This window comes from Struthio camelus, chromosome 15 (genome assembly GCF_040807025.1).
Source record: "Struthio camelus isolate bStrCam1 chromosome 15, bStrCam1.hap1, whole genome shotgun sequence".
Lineage (NCBI taxonomy): Eukaryota > Metazoa > Chordata > Aves > Struthioniformes > Struthionidae > Struthio > Struthio camelus.
Window position 1 is genome coordinate 13,160,331 of NC_090956.1, and position 27,546 is coordinate 13,187,876.

Sequence of the window (27,546 nt, forward strand, 5' to 3'; positions counted from 1 at the left end):
TTAATAAAGTCCATAAAACGTTGCACTTGCATAGCTCTCTGAGCACTTTACTGCTTACTAGTTGAACACGTGTTGCGTAGATTGTCATCTGGCAGATATTGTTTCTGCAGAGAACAGAAAATGTACTTACTAGTTGAGGTTTTCATAGCCACCCTAAGTGTTTGGACATTCTGTCCCTATTTGAAATGAAGTCTTGGTCATGAAAGTATGTAAAGTGTGTGTATTGGGTATGCCCATCAGAATTTTAGAAGGTCACTCTCTCCCGTGGTCTGCCCAGTCTTTTCTGAATCCAGAGTGGAAATTCTTTGTCAGAAATTCTGGTAAATGTATGTAGTTTGTATGAAGCTGTAATTACACTCCATTAAGTTCTCACGGGTCCTGATCTGACATGCTTTACATCGGTACCTGACACACTAATGGCATTTGCAATTGAAAGTTTTGGAGTTTCAACTGGACTATGCGTATTTTCTCTTCGTGGTTGCCTATGAAGATCTTTTACGTTTTGTTCATTGCTTATTTTGTTTCAGGCATCCATTTAAACTGCTCATTCCACAGATTTTCTTGCTCCAGGAGACGTTTACCGTTGACAAAAAGCAAAAGCACTACTTTTTGGAGACAAAAGTTTTGATAAATGGACTGGAAGAATCAGTTCAAACTGTTACACTTGGCTACCAACCTGAAAACCCCTATGTGAGTGATTCCTGATGCACAAATTTCCTTTAACCTGACATACCAAAAAAACCGAAAATGAATAACTTGCTCTACATATCTTATGTTTCTCATTTTCTCTCTCTTTTTTTACACTCTTTTAGATTTGTGCTGGTTTAGCTCATCCTTATAACTACACGTGGTTCCCCCAAAATGTTGAAATGTGCACTTTAACTCGAAGTCATGAAACTGTGAGTAAATTTCCTCTTAAATTTCGTTTAGAATGAGAGATTCATTAACTACTGGTTTAAGTTTGCAGCCTATTGTCTTTTTGGGCCTAGCTTTCTTATAGGTCTTTAGTTCCTCACCAAGTAAATGCTGCAAGCAAAGTTCTCTTAGAATTGATGTTAAACATTAATATTATTATAAGTAACAAGCATTGGGAATGATTCAGAGATCTAATTCTTACCTATCTATTCATCTTTCTTACTAAATGCAGTCATTTTCTTTCCTCTGCTTTGCTTATTTTCCATTATGAGTCACAACGTAATAATTCTCAACTGCAATGGCCTCCCTCATATGTCATAATACAGAAGGTTAATACTCAATGTAGTTCACTTACTCACATTCTTAACACATAGGTGAAGTGTGAAGTTGAAACTACCTTGAAAGTCAATAAGGAAGATGTTCTCAGCTTTCTAGCAAGATACCAGGACAAATCTAGTGAGGCAAATTTCAGACACCTTTTACATGTGGATGTGACTCATTCATTCCAGGTATTGATGTTGAAACTGATCTTTATTTTAGGATGTACAGAAAAAGAACTGCCTTCTTCCTTTCCAGAAAACAGTTTCTCTATGTCTTTATTCATGTTGTTTTAATCTTCTTGTCTTGGTTGGCTGCTTTTCTGCTTTTCATTTAGAATTATAATTGTTCTCCGCTTGCGAGCTTCCTATTCAATAAAATCCTAACCCCAGCAAAGGGTCTGCAGTGATATGCAAGAGCAAATAACAATCAGTATCAGTACTGTCTTGTAAGAAAAACATTTCTTGTAAGAAAAACACTGATCATTTGTTTTCATATTTTTTTCAGTAGCATCTTTGGGTAAAATTTTATACACACATTTACTTTTAAACATTCCTCACTTTACGCTGAAAGTTCAGACAGCAAATAACACGAAGCAATTGATGTGAAGGCAGCGATTATGTTTACATTTTGCTTTGTCAAATAGCTCCAGTTTCCACAAGCAGTGGCCCTAAGCGGGGAGCTGTTTTCTAGGCAAACCAAACTGGAGGACTTTGACTACAGTGTGAATGTAAAAGCCATCATCAACGAGAATGATTCCTCACAGGTCAGTTCCCTGGTTATTACAGTCTCATTGCATGAACTTGTAGCTTTTGCAGCTTATTCACTCGGTGTTGAAGACTCCTGTCCAGTAGGAGTGAAATTCTGTCTTGTTTGGAGACCCAGTATAAAAACTCTATTCCTGAAGATCCATGTTAGGTCTCTTGCTTGCTGTGTGCATTAGGCATACATTTCCCCCTGAAAGCAGTTTAACTGTACTGTAAATTACTGTGGAACCACTTTCAAGGTGTAGCAGGGGAATAAATGTATGTATATACTGTGAAGTTGTTCAACTTGTAGGAAATCCAGTCAGGGTAGTGGAGAGGCCAGAATTGTTGGGGTGGCAGTTAATTTTTTATGAATAATTTGTTCTGGGTACGTGACTGTATGCAATTGGCACAACTGGCACATATTTTGACTGAAATTCAGAAAACTTTGGGAAAAAAATCACTCTGAAACTCAGGTGAAGTTATACTTGAAATTCAACATAGTTCATCATTTTAGCAGAGTAACTTTTTTCTTGTGCCAACATTTTAGAGTTCAGCTGAATGGATAAAAAACGTATTTTGGATTTTCTTACATGTTTATGTATTCTTATCAGTCAAAAATTTCCCCCAATCCTTCAAGTAAAAGCTATTAGCTTAAAACTAACTGGGATATACTCTCTTTCTACCTACACATCCAGTATAATTATACCTTTATTAGTTGAGCAAAACATAGACATATCTTAAGTAACTTAATATCCGGTTACTATTCAGTTATTCTGAATAATTAACTGGAGCCGTCTCTTGAATGTACAATAACAATCAGTCCAGGTTCTCTAAATCAGTTAACCAAATACGCTGAATTTGTTTCAAGCTGGTTCTTCAGTTCAGCAGCCATAAGGTTAACCATTTGGCTTGAGCCTTTTGAGATTTGGAGCATGAGCACATCATTTAACCTCTAAAAACATCCTTCTACTTTGGGAGTGATGGCTAGCTGATAAAGAAACAGCACTGCGATGCTCCTAATTGGAGTGGTACAAAGAGGCTGGCTGTGGCAGAGGTTTTTGAAGCCGCTGGGATGGACTGACCCTAGTAGCAGTGCATTAGAGTAAGGTTTTAAGGTCTTGGCTCTTGACCAGAATGCAGTTACAATTGAGCTGCATATGAGTTGAAACTGTATTTCAGGTCTTCAGGGAGGTTGTTTTCAGTCAACCTATTTATAAACAGAAGCTAGGAAAGCCGTAATTTGGGTCTAGGAAAAGAAGGATGATGAACAACATGGTAGCTGGATTGCTTCTGTGCCTGCTCTACTTTTCAGAAATTTGCATTCCTTGATTCTGCTGGCATGATGAGCTACATGGCACTTGGGTTTGGGGAAACTTTTGGTTATTCGGGAAAAGCGGGGTTGCATTTTGATTGTATTTCTCTTCTCCTTTTACACTGAAGAATAATGGTAAAGTTTTAAAAATTCAAAGGAAAGTTAAATGCATTCATTCATTTTCATCTGCTCTGGATAATCAAAACAAAGTGCCTCCTTCATGTGATAATTTAAAAGGACACAGTGTTCTTCTGTTGTCACATTTCCCTTTTGTCTTGTTCTGGAGAAATGTGTAGTCTTGAAGCAGTAAATATGGGAACATCCTGTTGCAGAGCATGCCTCCCAGCTCCCTATAATGCAGGAAAAGGGTTCTCTCATGGAAAATAATTCACTAGCGTAGTTATTGAAAGCTCTATCACGGTGACAGACTTCTAGGCAAAATCATATATCATCCGTAGCCTTTATTACCAGTTCAAAAGGTTCTTTCTCTAGGATTAGCTTTATCCCATTTTGACAGTGGTTGGATTATGTGATTTAGCAGGTCTTTTCAGTCTTTAATGGCTATAATTTCATTTATCCCTGGCAGTGATGTATTGTCAAGATTTTAACTTCAGACTGCCCCTCTAGTTTGTGGTATATCCCGTGTCCCAGCAATGGGTGCTGAAGAGAATAAAATGGATTAAGAAATCTATTTTTTTAATTTTTCCACTTAAACACAAATGCATTCCCCTACCCAAGGAAGGGAAAAAAAAGCACCTGGCAAATAGGTTTCTATGAAGTGAATGACACTGAAGATATTTAAACATTGTTTCTCAGGAGTTTTTCAAACATTCTGCTGGCTTCTTTCATTGGAAGTCAGTGTGCAGTTGTGAAACTCTCATAGCGTTTGCCTGGGGAAACTGAGATTTTGAGAATATTTATTCAGTTAGTTCTTTTTAGGAGCATAGTAAATGAACAATTCACCTGCAGCCAGGAAAAGAGATTCTATTTGAAGCAAAGAAAAATTATTCAGTTTTATTTTTAGTCCTCCTAAGTTAAGTTTCTTAATGGATTCATGAGACTCTCCCAAACCTCATCATTGTCTGCAATCTTATTCCTCAAACTGATGTTTCATTATTCTGCATTATGATTTGAGATTCTTAGTGTCCTGTTCTTATTTTCTCTGTGTGTAGGTCCAAGCAGCCCTGAAGAGTTACGGCGAGAGCAACCTCAATGGATCTCTTTATTTTCATTTCAATGGAAGGGACATGCTGGTGCTAGAGGTCGATACGAACAATGAAAAGAGAAAGAACGCCAGACTTGTTGGAGTGAGCGCTTTCCTCCATCAGGCAGTCTTGACAGAACCAGAGTCAATGCAGTTCCAGTTAATGGGCAAAATGTTTCCATCAAGGTAGAGAAATCGGAATGAGAATCTTGGTTAATAGATGTGAGAGGAAAATTGGATCTGCTGTACTTAGTTTAGAAATCCCTTATTTTATCTTCAAAATATTCCCTTTTAATTTTTTTTAATATACTAAATCTGCACTGTTTTATAACCTTTTTAAGTTTAAGCCCTTGTCATATAAATGGAACTTGCCACTTTATAGACTTTGTTCCTTATACTTTGCTAATACAAATGTCTTCAGCAAAGGAGACACATGGTCACAAATTGAAATACAAGAAATTCTGTTTAAACATAAAGGAAAACTTTTTTAGTGTAATGGCAGTCAGACACTGGAAGAGGTTGCCCAGAAGGGCTGTGGAGTTTCCATCCTTGGAGATACTCAAAGCCTGACCAGACACGGTCTGCTCTAGCTGGCCCCGCTTTGAGCGGGGAGGTTGAACTGGACAGTCTCCAGCAGTCCCTTCCCTTAGCCATTTTGTATATAGAAATCATTGGAGTGTGTCCATCTCTTCCGACATCCAGTTCCTGGCTAACAACACATGGTAACAAGAACATGTGCAGCAGACCCTTCCAAACAGTAGCTCTCAAGTAGCTGCAGAAATCCTAGAAACTGCTCTAGGTGCAATATGAGCAGAAGCAGTGAGGCACAGATAGTCCGACCTTTTTTCTTCTCTGGGTTCTCCCAGGTGCGTGTGCTAGGCTTCTTAGGATCACTGACTTTTGCCCGTTTAGGCAAAAGTCTCCTCTTCAACAAACTGTACAGTTCTCTTGTATAATCTACTTTTCTTTTGTCTAAGTACAGAATATGAACTGAACATTACAGTACCAAATAAATGGGATGGTCTTGCTGCAGATTGACAAAGATATGAATTAAGCACTTCTAAGATGACTTTACTGGCATTTTTTCTGTCTTTCTTTTTAGACTTTTGTTATCTTCTGAGATAAAGCTTAATGAAAATAGGCTTCATGTGGATTTCATGGGGGCCAGGGAGCAGAAAGTTGGTCTTGTCTTGTCCCTAAATGGAAAAGTCCGACACACATTTACTGGCTTAAAGGCTATACCTCAGCTTCTTTCACTGAATGGATTACTGAAGCGCAAAAGCAACATTCACGATGGTACTTTTTTACTTGGTGTTTTGCTGCTAATTCAGCAGCTACCCAAGGAGACTTCTTAGTCATAGTGTATTCCTTACATTGAGTGCATTGAATGCAAAGGGATGCATTTAGTATACAAAATGAACCACGGATCAGTGGGTTGAAGGCACATTTGAGTAAACTATCGTTTTCATTGCAGGTGCCTCTATTATTTGTTGGTTTCATTGATGGAGGGAAATGGTGGGTGGTGGTTTCCTGTGCGAGCCTTCTGAAATGCGGGGGAGCGGCAGACTCAGGGACCTCGCCCTTGCGAATGGCTCCATGGAGTAGAGCATGTCACTGCAGAGCTCCAGAGGGACTGTTTATCCGGGAGTGATACAAGGAGCTTTTGTGGAAGGTCATAATCCGTCTGTAAATTTACCTTCAGGAGGCAGTGTGCTATCCGTAGTCCTGGCCTAAAGGCACAAGCAGCTTTGTGAATAAAAAGAAACAACTGCCAGAAATGCTATTACATAATTTGTTCTCAACACAGGCACCTCTATTAGTAGAGAAACTGCTCTCTTAACAATGAACCAATTTGCTATCTGAATTAGGCTAAGTTATCTATTATAATCAGCGGAAATGCATTCACTTCCTCCTAGTATTAAATTAAAGATTACTTTGTATGTTACTCATCAAATCCTGGTCATTTCTGTCCCAAAGAGTTCTCTGCAGTAATCATTTCTGCCCATTGCAGGTAATATCAATGTGATGATCAACAAAGCACTGTATGGACTCCATCTCAGGAACAGAAACGTGTTTGGGAATTCCAGCGTACACAATATCACTTTTGCTGTGTTTCAGAACGGCAGTCAGGCAATGCCAATGGAGGCAAAATTGAAAGGACACCTGGAGCTGAGTAAAGAGATCAAAAAGGGCTTAGCTAGTTTCCTGGTAGATGAGAAAGCCCTTTCTGTAGATTTTTCCAGCATCATGAGTCATGAATACAGCAGGGTCAGTGGGACTTTCACACATAACGTCAGCTCTTTAAAAAATGCAGGTATGTAGGAAGTTCTGACTTGATCAACATATGGTATAACAAGATGTAGGGATGACTTTGTCTAGGTAGGTGCAGAGCTTTGGAGGTTCCGTTTGCTCACACCAGAACAAAATGCGATCTGGTCTTAACTTCAGCAGCATTCATTTTAATATTAAGAAAATACAATAGGAAGGATACAGGATTATTTTTAAACTATTTGAACTACTTCAAAATAAATTATTTTTCTCTTTTACATCTCTATCTCTGCATATTGAACAGTTAGGGTATGTTGATCAATTCCTCTAAGCATATTTTTATACCTTTTTTGGTTCAGGCCGTAATTGAAACATTTTTTGAATATCATTGACTAAATCATTCTGAAGAGTAAAATATTTCAAGTGTTGTTTTATAAGCAAAACCAAGGGCTTTTATGAACTGAAGTTATCAGCAATTTTAGAAGGGGAAATTGCCTTTGTCCCTTTGGACCTAAGAAATCTGTCTTGAAACTTTCTAACAGCCAGTTACTGGAGTTGCACACAATGCGCATTGCCGGATGTCCTTTACTGAGAAAGGAATAATCTTTGACTCCCAAGGTGCATATCACATTTTAATTTAACAGTCACTTTTAATATATTTCATATGGTAGTTAATGTTCTCTCTTACTGTAAGTACACAGCAGAAAGTGCAACTCTCTGAATGATAGCACTTTTTAAAAAAGGTCTGTCTCCTGTTATGACAAGTGATAGAAGCACTCTCTTTAATCTGTAATTTAGCTTTTATGTATTTTACAGGCAATGACAGCCCAGCAGTATCGTTGTGTTGATTTTGCTTCCTTCCCTGTCGTTAGGATTGCCCCTGGATGGCGTTCTCACCGCTGTGCGCAACCATGTCACAACAAATCACACCGTTACTGTAGCCCTACAGAGTGGCAGTGAAAGGATTACTGCTGTGTTTGAAGGTCAGAGACTGTCTGCAGAGCCTCCTAACTCCCAGCTATCTGTCAGTTTAAAGCACAACATCTCACAGATAAAGAAACTTGGGATCCCCTTTATTGTGGAAGCTACTGGCTATTACCAGGTAAGAAAAGTTCTGCTTGTGATTATTTAATTTCTGGCAGAACCATTTCTAATAACTTCAGGTTATTCCTATGTGGTGTTAACCACAGGATGCACTTCACTCCGAAGGTGGCTGCATTTTTGAGATGTACTTAATTGCTGCGTGAAGGAAGGGTGTCTTCATGGCTTCTAGTCATACCATGTACCAGTCATCTGAAGTCTTGGAACTAAATCTAGACTAAATTAAGATGCTACATTCAGTTCAGGTTTAAGTGAAGTGCCTTGCCACTTAGGAATGGTAGTCTTGTCCAATTTTATTTTTCCCCTATAAATGGGAAGTGGACAGGTAGGCCTAAAGTATGTAGCTATCAGATCTAAGCGTCCATGAGCCTAGGCACTGTGTTGCATTTTGTACCTGGTTTAGGTAGTTACCATATCATCCTTTAGATGTCTGCTAAATAGCCAAGGAATGTTTAACATGGCTTTCCCTTTAGAAGTCTCAAAGCACAGGAATGTCATGGATCCTCTTTTCTGGTGCAGTGTCGGTACACAGCATTCAGAAGGTCTAGCATGACAGGAAAGTCTGTCTTTGAAATGAAGCCACATTGAAGCATTTTTACTTCCCCTTTACCAGTGTTGCTGCTGTGACACAGGCTGTCAGGTTCCAGCACTGTGAAACAGATTCTGCCTTTGTCAGCTCTGGCTGGGCTGTTGTTGCTTGTGTCTTTCTCTTATTTGGTTTCTTTTGTACTCAGAATTTCAGCAGAAGGATTGCTGCAGGGATAACAACCATGGTGGAGAATGAACAGTTCAAAGTTGAAACTGAGAAGAGAACCACTGTTGGTGCTATGGATGTTTCCTTTTCACTTCATCATGATGTGAGACCACTGATAGACATTATCCCACAGGCCATAGAGGTTAGCAGAAATCCTGTTATATGGTGTGTTTGATGTCACTTTCTGCTTTTCGTACTCAGTTGTTCAAATTAGCATGTTGAGAGCAAGCTAGGACATCAGAAGGGAGAGATTTTTCCCAAACAAGACCAGCACAGAAAGTCTAGAAACTGCTTGAAAGCCTGGTCTTTATTGCTAAGCAAAATGTGGCAGTTAAAAACATGTATGGCATGAAATTGGAGTGCGCATATCCAAAAAGGCACTTGTCCAGGCGTGATAACGTCCAGTCCCTTTCCACCTTGCTGAGGTGGGGTTTGCAGGTGGAGCACTTAGCTGTTTGTGGGTGCAGTAATGTAAACTGGAGAATGAATAGTAATAGACTGCTATTGTCAGCCAAAAGCCCTCTCCAAGGACTTTGCAGCCTGCAACACGGGGCACAGCTGATGGCACTTAAAACGCTCAACATCTACTTGTGTCAGTGGTATTTTCCATGTTAAACATAGGAAATCCCACTCTCTCCTGCCAAAATCGAAAGCCAGGGTATCAAAAATAATTCTGTCTAACAAGTAACAATTTCCTACTGTTTGAAGATATTCTTCTCTCTTTGTCTATCCCAATAGTATTTTGAGATAATAATGTAAGATTAGAGACATGATTTAGCCTCAGGTCCGCTAAAATCTTTATCTTTTTGAGACTGCTCTCTAATCTTTAATCTTAAAACTATATTTTAACATTTTCCTGCTCTTTCTCTTGAAAGCAGGCTTTTAGATCACTCCTTTGCATTTTAGTCCTCTCTGCTTTTCTTGATGTTCTGAATGTGCTGTGTTGATATGTCAACAGGTTACTTGCAGTGGAGCATCCACTGACAAACAACTTTCTGGCCTTTGCAGTGGAGACATTGCAAGTCATCATTCTGAGGTACAAGCTTCATTCTTAAACTTTGCTATCATCAGCATGCTATCTTAATTACCACTGAGGGAATCTAAGTACTGGAAGATTTCAGAAATGTAGAAAGGGGTTTGAATTTGCAGGAGGTTGTGTACAAATCTTCAGATGTTTTCACTCCGTTAATATCCCCAGATTCAACCGGATCAGATTGCTTGTCCATCAAAAACGAGACAAATTGATGAGGAAGGTAGCACTCGGTTTCGCCATCATGCAATAGGATTTTTATTCTGAGCTTGAACTTTCAGCCAAACTTGTATTTGGGTGATACAGATTTACAGCTTTAGTCCAATCGCAGAACATGTAGCAGAGCTAAGAGGTGTTTACAGGCCCAACAGGTGCAATTTTAAAGGTGATATTCCCATGTCCTACTACAAGCAAGTTGGATTGCTTCAGAGCTCAGTGAAAGAGCCTGCACCTAGCATAAAACTAACGACATCATGAGATAATAGGTTGCATGAGAGCAAAGGCAGAGTTTCATTAATGTTACTAGCTGAGGCCTCCAAACTGCGTCTTTTGCCAGTTAGAACTGAACTCAGTATAAATGGTCTTGTTCTGCGGTTGTGCAGCCAGCCTGAGATAAACTGGGCATGGGAGCATAGGAGGCACAAGCTGAGAATCTTGTCTGTTCCATAAATACACAAACTAGAGGACAATTACTTTCTAGTATGCCTTCCCTGAAGATATACATTAACAATGCAATGATTGGAAAGTCAGTCAAATTGAAAATGCAGACTACTTGGGCAAAAAAAAAGTTTGACCAGAACTGGACATTGAGCCATATTGTCCTGCTGTAAGTTTGATGCTGGCGGTGATTTTTTTTTTTCGATGTTGTCAGTATGATTTGCATGGTTTACTTTTTCTTACTGTTTTCTGCTCTTTCTAACTAATCATTTGTTTATGAAAGCCCTTGTGACACTGGAACTGTTCCAGAAAGATATGCCTTATAATCTGACATTTTCTTAAGAATTTGTTAAAAATATGTCTTCTCTGAGTCTTCTCTGAGTGATTTTATAGAAGATTACTGTTTGTCTTTAGACAGGCAGTAATGCCAGTGACTGCAATTCCCATGTACGCTCCAGTGCCGAAAAACACAAATAGATTCCAGTTCCCTCATGTAACGTGGGTCCAGTCTACATAACACTGGTCACTCCTGTTGAAGTCTGTTGTGAATTTAAAACATTCTCACATGCTAGAGCTCTATTTGTGTAGAGTGAATACAGAAGTGATGATGATAAAAGCAAAAGCAGGTTTTTTTTGGTATTAATAATTGTTTTAAAAGTTGGGGGGGTTGCTGTTACTTTTATTATAGACTCACGGTGTGTGGCCTGACAGGGGAACAAGCTTGACAAGAGTTTTTCTGTAATTTTATAGACTCCAGCAAAAGTTTCACTGAATGGGTCGGTGTTTACCAGCAACTCTACTGTTGGCTTCTTCGGACGTATTTCTCTAAATGACTTGTTTGCCTGCCTGCAACTCTATACTACCTTCAACGTCCAGCCTCATTTGGAGATTGACTTCAAGCATTCCTTGCCTCAGCTTCGGTCTCTGGGTGTTGCCAAAGAGAACCAAGTGAAGGTGTCATCCACGAGAAGTGACAAGTATAAAGGCATGCTTGAGATTGTCCTTGGGCACTGCAGTTTCAAAGCTGATGGAGAAGTGAGCCTGGCAAGCAATGCAACAGCTGCAGACTGGATGCTTACTGTTAGAAACAAGTGTGTCAGTCTAGAGGTAACGGTGTAGATGGTTTTCTATGTGATCTCGTAGCCTTTGCATTTCCTATCTTTATGAGTCATAGAGCACTCTCTCCTGATGCTTTTATTAATGGGAAGGACAGTTTTGGTTATTAAAGGGGTTCTGCCAGAGCAACAAGTCAAAACATTTGCAGAGGTATGATATTTAAAAATGTGAATTTGGAGTAACATAGTGACAGATGTTGCTGCTGTTGGCATGAAATAGTTGCTTAATCCCAGGTTTTCTGAAAAAATAAAACTTTTATCTTAAAATCTAATGAAAAGTGAATCCTTTCTGTTTGGAACTTTGGAGATTTCCTTTGGGGTTATGAACTTTTCCTTCTACAGTTTTTATTAATAAAGGTTTTTGTAGGGTTTTTTCCATACTGTTTATTCGCACGATCATTTCTGATTATTCTATGAAACAAGCTGTATCGTATGGTCCTTTCCAAAAGTGTACGGGTTCAGAAAGAAGAAATTCTTTCTCATTAGTTCAGAACAAATTAGAAAGGCCGTTGCTTTACCTTATGTACTTTAAATAGTATAATCTTTTCTGTTGCAGCAGGTGGGACTGCCTCGTGCGGTAGCCTTTGGGGGCTCATTCCGGCAGAACATCTGCAACGTTGGCTTGTTGATGAACCTCCAGTGTGATGGCCAAACAGCAGATGTGCAGATAGACACTTCCTGCGAGCGTGAATATACACTCCAAGGGATGCTCAGGCATTCGGTTCCCTGGCTCGAGGAGCTTGGGCTGCCTTTTGAAAACTCTGTCCTATTCTCTGCAGCCACGGAGTCCACCACTGAAGGCATATTATTGCTGCAGGCTGGCAGATGCAACATTAAGGCTAGAGGAGGTCTCTATGTTCAGAGTAAACCTGAATGGACACTGGAAACAGAAACAGTGTGTCAGCTTCTGCAGGTAGCTCTTTGAGGCTTTTAAAGAAAGAGTTGGGATCCTATGAAGGCCTTACGGGGATTTAGCTAAAATAACAATGTTTGGGTTTTGGAAAGCCAGTCTACAGACATATCTCTGTCTTACAGCAGACGGTATGGATCCTGTGGTTCACAGATGTTATGTATAGACTGAGATTGGTTTTAAAGTCCTTGCTGCTTGTTGCCTTGGCAAACTGAGACTGCCCTTGCTGTACTAGGGCTGATCAGCAGGTTTTAGTTTGAAACATTTGTCAACATTTCTTTTTATCAAAGTAGAAGTTGTGAAGTTTGCTTTCTTTTCCCATCTAGCCTCACTTTACTACATTAGAAAGAATGACTTCTGCAAGTTTAGGGTTATTTCCAGATGTTCATGTGCATTTATTTTTTGCTTTTCACTCCTCAATTTTAATTTCTTCAGCCACAAGGTAGCCATGTAAAAATAAAAAACAACAGGAAAATGAGTATCGTATTGTCATCCATCATGAAGAGAGAATGAAAACCACTCAAATTACAAAAAATAATAGAATTTTCAGAATTTTCTGAAATATTTTGAAAAAAAATGGGAGGTAACATTTCATTTAGAATGTTGCACAAGACAGGCTTGAATTTTTAATATTTTACCAAAAAAACCCCAGCATTTCCTCAGACCACCAGATGCAAGAACATCTGTTGAGTCTATTGTTTTCGGGGGGTGGGTTAGTGTGTTCTGAAAATTAAGGTTTTCGTAAATGTGAAACTTCTTATAGATAAGTTGTAAAATCTGTGGGCCAGTCCTAAAATCTTCTCTCAAGCTTTATTCAGGCAGAATTGCCACCTTATTGTTGGGAGGGAGAAAAATGGCAGCGCTGAGACTGCAGGCTTTGTGTTTGCTGTTGTAGCATAAAGTCTCATTTCTCATGTGCTAAGAGGAGAAGAAAAACATCTCTTCTCAATGTATACATATAATCCAGAGGATTTTTTGTATCTTGATAGGATCTCGGTATTCCGGCTCAGTCACGGCTCACAGGATACATTCAGAAAGAGAGCTGCCAAGCAGGACTTTTCTGCATCCTGGAAACAGATGGCAAGGCTGCCCGTCTTGAAGTAAGAACAGAGTGCAAGCCACAGATGACACTGGAAGTTCAATTCAGACATGAATTCCCTCAACTGAAAGAAATTCCAAGGGAAAACAAGCTGTCCGTCACAGTACAAAAAGAGTTAAAATATCATCTTGACATAGGATTGAATTCAGGTGCCTGTGAGCTTCAAATAAATGGGGATTTCTGCTCTGAAAAGAAGCTGCAGTGGAAGATGTTTATAGAAAACAAATGCCAAACAATTCAGGTATTTGAAGGATTCTTTCACTTTACTCTTGACTTGCTGCATCTAATTATAAACCAGGATCTTACCTTTGCACCTACTAAAGTCAAAAGAAAGTAATCTGATGATGTCAATGGTAGCAGAGTCAGATCTTAGCAATATATTTTACAAGAACATTCCGTTTTTTAATGTTATATCTTATCTTTGGAGCCAGTCATCCACTGTACTTTTATATGGTATAAGCCAAATTTTATATGAATCAATACCTGAAGTCAATGGACTTCCTTGTACTAGTCTGCACCGTTCCAGTGGATTACTGTTAAGTATTCCAATGTATTCTTTAAAAGAGACAGTTGAGAAATCTGCTGGGCTTTAATCTTCAGAGATAATGTGTGTTCAGAGCTCTCTTTGGGAACTCCAGTTGCAATTTCTCAGCCATTTTGATAAACCATGAAATAGTTTAAAAATGTGTCAAGTAAACTGTGAAACAAAGTGAAAATATAATTTAAATGGATCATCTTCATGTCAGTAAATTTCCATTCGGCTTTACGGAAAATTGAAATCGCTAGCAAGCTGATATGTAATATTAGAAAATCATTGCTTAAAATACATGGAGTGAGAAAACCAGCATTAAACAGCAATTACAATTTCCTGTAGGACCTGAGTTCAGGAATATCCGAGGGATTTGGCTGAAAAAACCAAAAATGACATTTTGAACAAGCTGATTTGGACTGGTGAGCCTTTTCTCTGTGGTAATTCTTGCAAATCCTGGCCATGTAGTTACCCCAGAGCTGAACCTTACCATTTATAGTGCTTGACCATGCATCGCTAGGTAACACATCCTGTTCTGCTAATGAGATTTAACTTCTGGGTCTGGTGGGACCTCGCTATAGACTCTGAGTCTGAATTGTGACCGGTATGAAGGGTAGTGAAATAAAACCACTGTTCAAAAAAGGATAAGAAGAAAGTCTCTGGAGCTCTGTGGAGAAAGATCAGTCCACATCACAGGAATGATCTATCATTTGCAGTACAGTCTCACGTCTATTTAAAGCAAAGGAAATGAAGCTGTGGCTCTGGGACAGTCCACTTGCTTGGCTGTGGCGTCCTGGGAGTCTCATCTCTGAAGGAGACCACAGTGCAGTTCCTGGGAGGAGCTGTGTGACCTGGGGAGCAAGACAGGCTTCAGAGCTCTCCAAGTAAAGAAAGGCAGTGTGCTGAGACCTCGCTCACTTAGTGTGACATGCTGCGCTGCTTTTACTCCTTGATGGAAGAGAGAAAGATGGCACTTCTTACCTCAATTCTTGCCCGGTAGTTTATTTTCCCAGGCCTGAAAAACTGCTGCAGATGGGCGAAAGGGGGACTTTCTACGGCAGAATTTCCTGAAGTAAGAGTTCTAAGTTTAGCTTGATTGAGCCCTGAATCTTACTGAAAATTTATATTGCTGTCTGAAATGCTTGTGTCACAAGCCTAGGCTTCCCACCTGCCGCCAGTCAGTACTATATAGGCAGAAGATGGAAAGGACAGGAGAAGTGTGCGTAGGGAGGGCTTAGAGAGATGCTACCACAGAATGATCCGTGAATTCAGTACGAGTCAGGGTGTAGCAATAGACAAAGAGAAGACTGTCTTGCAGAACAAAACTGCCCAAATAAACCTACCCTTACTGTCTGGTTTCTCAGGATTTATGGATGCTTTGTGTCACTGGAGCAATGCAAAGCATAGAAAATTAATGGACTCTTCATTTAGGCAAGAAAAGCTGCCAAGTTGTATTTATACTGGCCAATACATCAAAAATATGGCAGACATCTTTAAAATGCAAAAGAAAAAGAAGTGTATAAACTTTTAGAAAAAACTCTCAAGATTTCTGAAACACTGTATGGACATTCTGCCTGATATACTAGTTTTATAGCCAGGTGCTATTATGGCTACTTATTAGGAGTAAAAAATTTCAGGTGTATAGCGTATCTGTGGATTTGTTCTGATTTCCACTTCTGCAGGATCTTGGAGCGCCAGTGCAAATTGATGGTTCAGGCTATGTTTTGATAGATGAAATGAACCTAGATTCACAGATGTTGATTATTGTTGATGAAAATAAATTGCAAGGACTTCTTATACTAAAAGCCACTGATGTAAGTATCTTACAGATTGTAAAAATGAGTGTACAAAGTGCTGGGTGACATACTGTAAACTATTTTATTGCGAACAAATAGACAAGCCTTAGTGGTAAATGCCAGAGTAAAATGTAGATCTTTGAGAATGTGGCACCTGTAATCTGCAGTAAAACAGAGGTATAGGATAATAGGATACAGACTGCAGCACTTCCTGAATCATTTACTTGTTATATTCTTTGTGTGCATGTATTTTTTTATTTTGTACTATTTGATGTTCATTATATTATGTAGCAAATATAATATGACATGCAAAAGCACAAATGCTGATCTCACTCCAGATATACCACAGATCTTCTCAATATAATGCTCTTCGGTCACTATGACAGTGTACAGGGATGCACATGAATTCAAAAGATTGTGGTTTAAGAGTGATCTCTGTGATTTGCAAGGCAAACTAGCAGGCAGTGCTTAACCGAGGCCGTGCTGTTTGTTTCTTCAGTAAGACAACACCATGCGAAAGGCTGCCAGTCTCTTGCTTTCCTGCTGACAGGTACAAGTTTGACTTCTCTTGTCATCAGTGCAGGAGGGAAGAGTACACAGAGAGAGAAGCATCCTCTTCCTGTTGAGCATTCACTTGCTTGCCTTAGCTGGTAATTTCTGGATATTTCTGTACTGTAGAAAAACAGACAGCCAGTGGGAGTTCTTTGTTGCCAGAAAGAGACAGTTGCACCTTTTTTTCTTTTAGCTGAAAGATATATTTTGTATTCTATCTGTCCTGTGCTTGCTTTTTCTCTACTTTTTTTCCACTGATGTAACTCCACTGAATTCAGTGCAATTGGGTGTAATTAGTATTACATGTAGGACAGATGCATTTGCTTGAGTGTCTCTTGGAACTGTGTATGGCTGCAAGCTTTGGGATCTTCACACACTTTGCTGTATTTGTTGTGAAATATTAACAGGAAAGACAGGAGTTGGATGTGCTGCTAACCCATAACATCCAAGGAGCTACTGACCTTGGCATTCCTACAAGGACATTAGTTGATGTGACATCAGAAAAACATGGGGGCCTCTATAAAAGATTTATTCAGTTCTCTGTGAATAGCAAGCAAGTAAGTGTCTCCTCTGTATTAGTAAGATGTGAAATAGAGGTTAGAGCGAGCCAATTGATTTGGTGACCACTGTTTTTCCACTTGGAATAGCTATGCATGAGGCCTTTATACGAGTACTCTGTGCGGGTGCTGGTTTGGTTTTAAAGGCCTTAAATAAAGGAAGTGTAAGACTACCTGAACTGTGGACTGTGTACATGTGCTCGGTGCAGAATAGCATGAGACCATTGAAGAAATGTCTTCAGTGTAGAAATCAATCAAGAGCCTTAAAAACAAAAGGTCTGATTTATTAAAGGCCTTGCCTGAAGCTCAGCAGAAGGAATTTCACCAAGTCATGGCCCCAAAATGGTACCCAGTCTGGTTAAGAATTGACTTTCTTTGCCTTCACTGAGTGTTGGGCTGGCCTTAGAGTACTGAACTGCCAACTCCCATGTATCTTTCAGTCACTCCTGCTGCACAATCCCTTCTAGCAACAGATGTGATATCAGCAGTGATCTGTGATTCCCATCTGTAACTTGTGTCTAACCTGTCTTTTCAAGTGTCTTCACTTGGTGCAGCTTACTCCCTATTACAGGACACAGATGTGTAGTGAGGAACTAACTTTTGTATAGGTCACTTTTTTTTTTTTAAGTTTTAATAATTTAATGTGACAGAAACAGTAATTACAGTTAATCAGAACAGTGTCAATATGAGAGATGTGTCACAGTTAACTTTTGTCATATTTTATTTGGACTAAACAGATTACAGAAGAACTGAGCTTTGTCCAAAAGTTGGATGATGTGTCTCTTAACTACAAAGTTACTCATAACATAGAAGCACTGAAGACTTTGCAAATAGAAGACAGGATTGAGTTGCAGGTAAGTTATCAAACGATGACAGGGGAGACAGGCATCCAGTCTGGAATCAAGCCATGATGGAAGCACAAACTGTAGAAGTCAAATGGCAAAGAACAGGGGGTGTAGATGTGACTTTGTAGAGCGCTTGCTATCTAGGAGAAATTTTTGTCTCCTTGTCAAAGAAAGTAAGATTCTACTCATTCAGTTGTTAACTTTGGCATCTTTTTCATGTTTTCACTTTTTTTTTTTTTTGCCATCTTGCATCAAATCACAGCACAGACTTCAAAGTTGCTTTAGAATATTGCTTCACTTAAAAGTCAAAATTTATACAGGAAAAAAAGCTTGATGCTACTAAATGCAGCCAAAATAAAGCAATCCATAACTACAAATGATCTTCTACCTAATCTAGCAGGGACAAGTGGCAAAGATTGTTCTCCACATTTCAAAATACAAGCTAATGTTCAGTAATGTGCCTTTCTTCTGATTAAGGTGTCTTGAGTTGACGCACCGTCTCAGCTTCTTTTCTCATTCATAATCTTCTCCAGTCCCATGCTGTTCCTTATCTATACTCTAAGTTAGGCCTCTGTTACCTTTAATTCAATTGCTGCAGAGAGCAGTAGTGTCCTCTGTCCTGCTGCGTAATTTGAAGTATAGTGGAATATTCATTATGAAAGTGCGTTGCAGTCCCATTCAGGATGTGCTAGGCTTTATCTGTATCTTTCTGTGCAAATGAATGGTCTGGGACATTTGCAGACCGTACCTGTGCGTACACGTCGTACCTTTGAGCTGGGATAAGGTGAGGCTCAGAAGTGTGTCAGCGGTAAAAATGAAATCTCTCTCTAATGGTCAGAGACAAGCCAGTTGCTTTCTTGCTATGCAGGTTGTGTTCCTGAGTCCTGTAACGCATTGGAAGTGGGAGGAAGTTAGGGAAGACGCTAAGTGAGGTGTAGAGATGGTCAAGTAGATTGCTGCTTAGGCTCTTGATGCAGTAAGATTTTTGTAAATTCAGATATTGTCCCAGGTCAGGCTGTCTACTACTGGTTTACACTAGCACCTATATTTCCTTTTTTTCCTTTCTTTCTCCCCAGGCTTTTCTCTCTCAGCTCCCCCTCCCCTTTTTTTTTTTTTCTCCTGTCTAAAGTTCAGGGTGGAAGGGAGCCCAGAAGCTAACTTTATTCTTGACAGATTCAGAGAATAGCTTCTTGAACCAGATGTTTTATAGGAAGAGGAGGTTGGAGGTTGGCTCCTGATCTGTGAAAAGCCTGGGCCACACTGGAGCTTGCAATACATGTTGCACAAGGAGGCAGTGCGTTTTAGCTAATATACCTACTCTGTCTGATAGGTCTGCAATGTGCCATGTATCGACTAGATGGAGGTGAATACTAATACGGCTTCAGGGTTTACATTCAGAATGATATTTTCTTCTTAAAGCCTGATTATCTAGCCTATTTGTATATTTGAGATACAGAAGCCTACCGCACAACACTAGCTCTTTATTAATCGTTTAGCAGCCTGAATAGGGTTAAGGTAAGTACGTACTGGAGGATACTTGTTAAATTGTGGAAATTAAAAAAAAAATTGGGAGCTTTCTTCAATGTCTGCAACTGTGTTATATTACAAAATGATGCGAAACAAGTTTTTACTGGACCTTCATTTACACATCTTGGAGATGAAACTGCCTGAACCAAGGAAAGAACCCTGACTAACAGGAGCTTTACTTTGTACAAGATGCCTTTTCACAAATTATCGTTGTATCACACAGACTACCTTGGACCTGAAAGCGATCAAATGTTTTATTATTAAAGCACAATATGGTGGTTACCTGATGATTCTTGAAGGACAAATCCAGGAGTCTGAAACAAGTACCAACATAACTGGGAATTTTCAGCATACTTGGCCGTGGCTGCTACAAGCCAGAGTGCCAACATCTTTACAGGTAGTTTTTATTTAAAAAAAATGAAAATTGCTGTCCTTTTTTTTTTTTTTATGGTGTAACAGCTTATGGCCTGAGTGAGGACTGCCATTGTGTAAGGTATAGAATGAAAGATGAAGTTTTCTCCTGATATTTACAAACTATCAATGGCTACAATATGGCCTACTAATATGTTAAGAATGTATTAATTGGCTGGTTTCTGAATGAGGTTATTCCATTTTGATCAGTGTTAGTACAGCATGTTTCATGGGTGTTGTGACTCCTATAGGAAGATGGTTTCAGTATGTTGTTCCAGGAACTGGAATATTGCTCCTGTGTTCTTAAATGGGAATTTTACACTTGAAGAAGTATTTCTTCAAGTGCTGTCTTCGGGGAAGTATTGAAGTATCTTTTATCTAATAAGTATTAGCAGTATGCAGGGATCAAGGATAACTGGAGTCCTATTTTTCATCTTTTTGTGGGAACAAAGAGAACCTAATGAGAATTTGACATAAATCACCAAGACGAAAGTGATATGAAATTCATTCACTTGAGTGGATTTGATATTAGAAAGTCATAGATGAATAACGAAAGGCTAAGATTTTGTTCTTAATGGATAGATTTTTGAAATATGCATAGACTAGAGAAAACTTTTACTTCCATTTGTCTTCTGTTTTAAAATTAAATGGTATTTAAATGATATTTCAAATACCTAAATCTGCATGTCTTGTGTTAGATAGGTGTGTTTTTTCAAGGAAGAAACGCTACTCAAGAAAGACATATGCACATTGCAGCTGGAGAAACATCAGTGACATACATAATGAACTCTTATTATGTTGGTCATCAAATGGATATTTTTTGCCAAAGTGTACATAACAGCAAGACTTTACAAGCATCTGGCTACCCTAAGGCAATCAATCTGATTCTGAGTTTACAGAAATTAGGTAGGTACCTGCTGTTCCTTTTGGAGTTCCTGTTATGTAGTAGCTCTTTAAGGATGTTTCAGCTGTTCCTTTAACAGCTACAAACTGATTCACTAAGATTTGCTGGTAGAACCTAATAAGGGACAGGTTTTTTTTGTTGTCTGCAAATAAAAGTGTCATTCTTAAACTTCATAGGTTATTAGTTAGGTTGCATCTTTTTTTAATTCCAGAAAAGATTTTATGTGGTACAACACCTAGTAAAATAGGTGATCCCCAGGATACTTAGCTGCATGACCTAAGAAACTGTCTTTTTCAGCATCACACAGTGAAACTTGTTACAGAGCACAAAAAATGTGAATCCCAAGTGTAATTTTTAAGTGTTTTTTGAAAATAATTATAAATAATTTTGCAGGACTTAGTGATGTGAAAGATGAGATCTTGGTTTTCTGTGTGTATGTGCACATTCTTTAAAGCCAACTATACATTTTCTCATACATTTGTCCATTGTTTGGCAAATATTGACCAAGTGCTTTCTCTAGTTCATGGTCTGCTTTCACTTGTATCATAAAAAACCACAGAAATCTCAAAATCTGTCAATACTGTTTACCAGTGTGGTACCTTGAAAAGCTCTTGACAGACTATAGAAGAGTGGTCATTTATCAATAATATGATCTCCTGACGGGGCTTAGTAAGGAAGCCCCAGCAGCAGGAATGGTGAAATGGTAGAAGCTGATGCTTTCTCCAAGGTTGTGGGCAGCAGAGCACGGATCTGACCCATGAATGGAGAGGACAGGGCTTTATCTGGAGCACGTGCTACTGCTGTCCCTACCCCGCGTCCCTTTTCTTAGAGCAGGCTCCAAGTAGTATAGAGTGAGCTGATCCCACTTAGGATTCTTGCAAGTATTACCAAGTTCAAGCCATGCCATGTTAGCCTAAGAATGCCTAACTAGTGTGAAAAGCTGACCTGGATATCTTAGGACGGTACCTGCATATGAAAAGCAAAGACTTAATAAGAGTTTCTCATCAGCTGAAAGAGAGGCTCTAATTGCCTCTGTGTCACCCTATCACTACTAATGGCCTTTGTTGTTGGATCTGTGGAGGGACAGACCGACCCATCCTGGATGACCCCATTTGTCCTCAGAACTTGCCCTGACATGGATCCTATCTGCATGTCCCTCAGCTGCTGATTTCTGTGGTGTCAGGTACCTTCACTGCCCACATGGGAGTATATTCGCATTGAAAAAACTATCGTGTAAGTGGAAGAAACCAGAGAGCACCAAAACTCGGGCATTATTGAGGTCAGCAGGCACTGAACCAGCACTCATGTTGCTAGCAGCTTCTCCTATCCTATTCTAAATAAGCAGGTCTTAAGTGTCAGCTAATATACTGATTGTCTTTCAGGACAGCCACTGGAGTGGTCAGTGTACAACCACATACACATCCATGACTTTGTCCTCTCCCTAAATTGTGGGAGGATTTCAGGTCCTTTGTCTTTTATTTGCCTTTTTTTATTTCATACCAATGAAATTATTTCTGTATTTTCTCCTTTTCAAATATGGGAAGTTGGTAGCAAAACAGGCAAAAGAAGGCCTTAAGTCTTGTTGCTTGAGCAGTGTTTTGGTTGCTGTAGCTGGAACTAAGGGAGTCGTTAGAGGTTGAAAGAAGCTCAGAACTCTTCTCTAGAGGCAATGGTTACGACATGCTGGGTGTTAAACGACAGCATAAGTTTGTCAGCTCTAGCATAAAACATTATTGTCAGGAACTGACTCGTCACTTAACAGTTGTACATGAGTGCAAATGCTGTGTTAACTCAGAGCTTGATATATTCAAGGATATCCAAAGAGTCCTGAATTTTGCTTCAACTCTTCAAACCACAGACTGCAACTATGTCATCTTGAATGAGATTTTGAATCTCATTTTTGATTTTGATTTTATGCAAGCAGTGCTGAAATTCCTTATAAAAGAACCTGTCAAAATGGCACCATTTTGTCATTGCTATTTAGAAAACAAAGCCAAGACTATCTGCAAAGTCCAATATGATGACAAAGATATAACTGTGAATATGGATGTCGATGCAGACTTTGAACTGTATGGTACATTTGAATTCATGGCAGAGATGAAGCATTCAATACCACTTCTCAGTCATCTGGGACTTCCCTTCTTCCTTAAGGTGATAAACCATAGATGTTTTGTTGTGCTTTGGTTATAGAAGTCAGCCAGGTTACAGTGTGCAGTAATTCTGTTAGCCGCTCCAGTGGCTTCAGTGAAATTACACCAGGTTTGTACAAGTATAGGCAAGAGAGGAATGGGCTTAGTGTATCTGAATCTTTGCTTACCTGAAGTATACAGCTAATGGTCTGTTTCTAAGCAAATTCAGCAGGTACGTGAAATCCCTGTTTTTGCATGGTTAATCCTTTCAGGGAGGAGCCCATTTACTGTGAGTTCTGATGGTCATTTCCTAGCTGGTACAGGTTGCCAGTAATGTGGAAGGGACTTCTGGTAGAAAACAGCTTTCCTTCATCAAGGAAATCATTTGTAGCTAGGATACAAGCATAAAAGTAGACTCTTCTGAAAATAAAAACTAGGTCAATATTAAACCTGCAAATTATATGTCAGCATTTGAAATGGATGCTTAAAGTCATCATTTTATTAGAAAGAATTAGGTATATCCCCTGCTTCTCCTACCTTAGTCTTTGGTTAAACGTCGTTTATCCTTTAAACGTTCCAGTGAGAAGAGAAGACCAAGGGTGTTAATTCTGTGAGTGCCTTACTCAAGTGCAAGGTATGAATGTGATCGTGGGACTTAAGACCACTGTTCCTGCTGACTTTGGTAAACATGTGTTGATGTCTTAAGTGGGAGAGGATGCTCACCTGCCTAGAGGACTTGTTCAGCAGTTTCAGGATAAACCTGAAGAGTCAGCTCCAGGAATAAGAAAATACCTTAGACTAGGAGATGTGTGGAGCTCCATGTGTTTTACCAAAAAGCAGAGGAAAGGTGGCTTCATTACAGCATAGGAAAGGTGGCTTCATTACAGCATAGGAAAGAGTAGAGTGGGTATTAAATGGCTCCTTAATTTAGTGGTGGATACAGTATGGGCTCTAGACTTAAAACAGACAAGGGCACATTGAAAGTATGGCTGATATTTGTCAACAGTGCAAATGAGCAGCTATGGAAACACACTCACAGGAAAAAATGAGGACATCTGTTGGTGCCTTTGAATTAAGTCTAGAAGGCATCTAGAAAGCATGTCTATCTGGAAGATAAACTTTAGTCAAGATGGTATTTTTCAGTCAGTCAAGAGATTGGGCTCAAGTTAGCGTCTACCTTGCATCTCATCTATGGCCTGTGACTTTTTTCCTCCCCACAGATGGCAATTCATGAAGTCCTGACTGAAAATGAAATTGCAGGAGCTCTGCAGCTCATATGTGAACAAAACACAAGCTTTTCCTTAACCATCAATAGGAAAAATGACCAGCAAGGGTAAGAGGGTAATTTCAGACACTATAAAAATATCATTAGGCTGCTGGGATTCCATGGAAGAAGTTAGTTTTCTTCAACAAAGCGCTGGTGAATCGGATAGTAAATCCTTGATTAAGTGCGCAGTCGCACCACACAGTCTGTGTACTTCAGGAAACTGTGAAGGGCTGCAACAGGTTCCCCTCCTGCGCCCAGCAGGTTGGGCATGCTTGCCTTTTTGCCTGCCCGCACAGGACTGAGCCAGGGGACAGTGAAACGATCCAGAAAACTCAAGGTCTGAGCCAGCCAAGCACTTAAGAATGTGCCTTAACTCCATATAGCTGTTTAAATCCTATTAAGTCCCTTTAGCATAGTTGACCCTTGTGAAAACAATGGAGGTTCACTCAGCTTTCTAATCTGCTATCAGTATGGTTCTATCTACTGTGCTAATTTTTCTGATTCTTTCCGTTTTCTTCTGAAAGCTTTCAAGATTGTTTAAAGAAGAATAGAAAATTCTTTACTTCAAAAGTGTTCAATAGTACATGTGTAAACAGAAAGATTCTGTATGGAGCATCCACAAAATTGTAGGCTTTTGAAAGTGTTTAAGAGGTGTAGTATTTTCAGGCTTAGGGCCTTGAAAGGGTATTTTGGGTATTTCATAGATAAGCTACAGCAAAAGATCATTGCACTGAACATTTTTTCAATTTCTGTTACAATGTCTAATAAGTGTAAATTCTAAATCTGGAAACCACTACAGTGCTTGCAAAGTCATAGATTCCAAAACAGAAAGCTCACTTTTAAAGAGCGGGTGTGTCTGCTATGATAGTCAAAGTAATTTCTGAGCTAGTGGGACACACGCTATCCCAGGAATGCATAGACAGGCCGTTTAGTCCTCCTCCCTGCATGCCTTTGCATGTGGGCATCAAAACACATGAGCTGGTTAAGCGTTCAGTGGAAGGAACTGCAGTTTGTAACTCCAAAAACTGTGGTAGACTTGGAGACTACTCAGCCGAACTTGTGCGGTCAGCGAGAGCGGGCTTTCTGAAATATTGTTGAACAAACAGTACGTTTCTTCCCTTTAGTGCAGAGCTGACTATAAAAGCCTTCCAGAACCTTCCCTCCTTTCTACAGTACTTCCCTAGCGCAGCAGGACTTTCTTCCATGGTAAGTGTGTGCAACTTATCCACCACATACATCAGTACACGTTAGCCTCACTAGTACTGCAGGAGTCGAGCTGCGTTATTTCTAGCGCTAGCATCTCTGACCTTGGTGTTGCTGTGGAGGGTGTCGAGGCTTTCCGAAGCTGCTGGCGTTCAGAAGCTACTGCAGGGGATTTGTTTATTTGACTCTGCTTCTGTGCAGCTACATTAATAATGAGATCTGTTAGACTTGTTCCAGGGATGTGTTTAATTATTCTGGCTACTAAGAAAAGAGAGACGGGGTAAAAAACAGTTCTGGATATTGGCTTTGTGCGGTGGAGTAGTATGCAAAAGCAGGGTTGGGCAAGGAAGATGAATGGGGTCTTTTGTCAATCAAATGCAGCACACTGTTACTCCTGCAATAACGGCTCACATACATACAAACAAACACATTTTTTTATATGCTTATTATTCAGTGTAAGCTATTTTGTGGCTGTGCCTACTACAATGTGAACATAAAGGAGAATGACAAATCAGATCTCTCCTAGGTCCTGAGAACCATAATATGATACACTGCAACAAAAATATGACCACAATAATTTTTTTCTCCCTCTCCTTCTCTTTCTCCCATTTTTAATTAAATGGGAACTTCAAAAGGTAAATTATGATGTGAGTGAAGCAGAAGGCAAACTCTTCCTCAGCATGGAAAAAAAAGATTTCAGTTTTACAACTAAGCTAAGTTTCATTGGGACTAGCTATACTAACGTCATTGAAATGATACACACGATACCTCAGGTTGGCACCATCAGTTCAAATGGGAAAAGTCAAGCTTTTTTATTTCTAGAGGGTTGTATTCAGGATGCTGGCTGCCAGGCCATGAAGGTCAAATCCAGCTCCAGCTCCAGCTGTGTATTAGGTGTTTTGCCCTTGATTTCTCCAGTAGCAGGAGCAAACCTTTTGAACGTTGATTAGTTGGGTGTCCAACAACATTAACTCTTGTTTGATTGATATTTGTGTGCTCCTATGGACAGAGTATGGTATACATAAGTTTATAAAATATATAGGAAATAGAGGGAAATAATGTATTAAAAACTAAGCTACTGCCAAATTTTATTCTGCCATTGCCACACACATTTCTCTTTATAAATAAGGAAGAAAGAGGTAGCAATCGCTATTATTTGCATTATCTGCTGGATTTATTCTTTAATGGTGGTGCTGTTGATGGAGTAGGGAGAATATTATAACATTATTCACTGAGCTACAGAAGCAAAATACGTAATAAGCAAAGCCCAGTATTGTAAAGAGCATATACTCTGCCTTCTGTGTTCCATTATGTGAGGAAATGACTTTTGGTAGAAGTGAAAGCAAGGAGAAATGCATGCTTAGACAAAAGCAGGGATTACATGCGTCAGTTAGGCATTAGGATATCACTATATTAGACCTCCTATAAACACGTTTCTATAGATAGAAACCAAAGGAGTACACAGTACCAAAATTATACATTTAGGTTTTAAACTTTCCAGAGAGCTTGGGATTTAATGTGTTTCCCTTGTTTTATTTTCAGTTAAAAAGTCTTCCAAGGCAGCTTATGTTCATGACAGTTTACCAAAAAAGTAATGGAACATGTATGCTGCGACACATTGCTCTCTGGGATGGCAGAGAGGTAAAAGTAACAGGCGCTTACACTGGATTCTTCCCAAAGTTGCATGGAGGTCATAAAGTTAAGGGTAGGTTTCTAAACTCTCTTGCAAGTCTTGATAGCAGACTATAAAATGAATGAAATCACATGAATCTGATTTCAAAATGCATATTCAAATGGTTTCAATCCAGTCCTTATAAGATCTGACTTGCCCCAAATTCACTGTGAACTTTGACCGTTAGAAGTCCTGTTTCTGCTTTATGGATACAGAATGTAAAGCTTACATAAGCTGTAGTAGTGCCAGGAAAAAGTTTGGCCAGACTGAAGAGTCATCAGCAAATAAAAATGTCTATTTTTATTTTACAGCAAGTTGTATAAGTGCTCTGGCTTAAATGAAACATTTGATTTATATATGCTTTTGAATGTTTTAACTTGTTAATAAAGAGCAAAGGAAACTTAGGAACTTGTTCTGGACTCATAAAGGGACTTAGATACCATTTCTAAATACAGAAGAGAATGAAAAATATTGCAGCTACTTTTTCTAGCCTAGGAACTAGGATGCTTAGCTGAGAGGTCGCTGACTTGGGTTCACATCTACGTTCTACTTTAATCAGAGCAATGATTTAAATTAGATGTCCCAAATTTATGAGTGGGGCTCGCTCTCTGTCTTCTGTCCTGGCAGTTCCGTTTTGAGTAAAATAGTTCCACAGTTCTGTGCCAGTGAATGTCTAGTTATTTTCACAAGCATGAACGACTTCAGTGGGAGAGATGGAGGAC

At 39.4% G+C, this 27,546-nt stretch overlaps 1 protein-coding gene across 1 annotated transcript in view; it reads left to right on the forward strand.

Moving 5' to 3' along the window:
* LOC104149710 (uncharacterized) overlaps nucleotides 1-27,546 on the forward strand; it is a 109,564-nt gene that overhangs the window by 59,638 nt on the left and 22,380 nt on the right. The window contains exons 34-55 of the mRNA XM_068908870.1: nucleotides 528-690; nucleotides 813-899; nucleotides 1,290-1,424; nucleotides 1,880-1,999; nucleotides 4,467-4,684; nucleotides 5,601-5,794; nucleotides 6,510-6,812; nucleotides 7,639-7,868; nucleotides 8,602-8,763; nucleotides 9,580-9,657; nucleotides 11,059-11,415; nucleotides 11,980-12,336; nucleotides 13,323-13,673; nucleotides 15,644-15,775; nucleotides 16,717-16,866; nucleotides 17,604-17,720; nucleotides 19,462-19,635; nucleotides 20,348-20,555; nucleotides 22,538-22,704; nucleotides 23,903-24,015; nucleotides 25,074-25,155; nucleotides 26,695-26,857. Coding sequence (XP_068764971.1) covers nucleotides 528-690; nucleotides 813-899; nucleotides 1,290-1,424; nucleotides 1,880-1,999; nucleotides 4,467-4,684; nucleotides 5,601-5,794; nucleotides 6,510-6,812; nucleotides 7,639-7,868; nucleotides 8,602-8,763; nucleotides 9,580-9,657; nucleotides 11,059-11,415; nucleotides 11,980-12,336; nucleotides 13,323-13,673; nucleotides 15,644-15,775; nucleotides 16,717-16,866; nucleotides 17,604-17,720; nucleotides 19,462-19,635; nucleotides 20,348-20,555; nucleotides 22,538-22,704; nucleotides 23,903-24,015; nucleotides 25,074-25,155; nucleotides 26,695-26,857 — 4,061 coding nt within the window. The remainder of the gene's footprint in view (nucleotides 1-527; nucleotides 691-812; nucleotides 900-1,289; nucleotides 1,425-1,879; nucleotides 2,000-4,466; nucleotides 4,685-5,600; nucleotides 5,795-6,509; nucleotides 6,813-7,638; nucleotides 7,869-8,601; nucleotides 8,764-9,579; nucleotides 9,658-11,058; nucleotides 11,416-11,979; nucleotides 12,337-13,322; nucleotides 13,674-15,643; nucleotides 15,776-16,716; nucleotides 16,867-17,603; nucleotides 17,721-19,461; nucleotides 19,636-20,347; nucleotides 20,556-22,537; nucleotides 22,705-23,902; nucleotides 24,016-25,073; nucleotides 25,156-26,694; nucleotides 26,858-27,546) is intronic.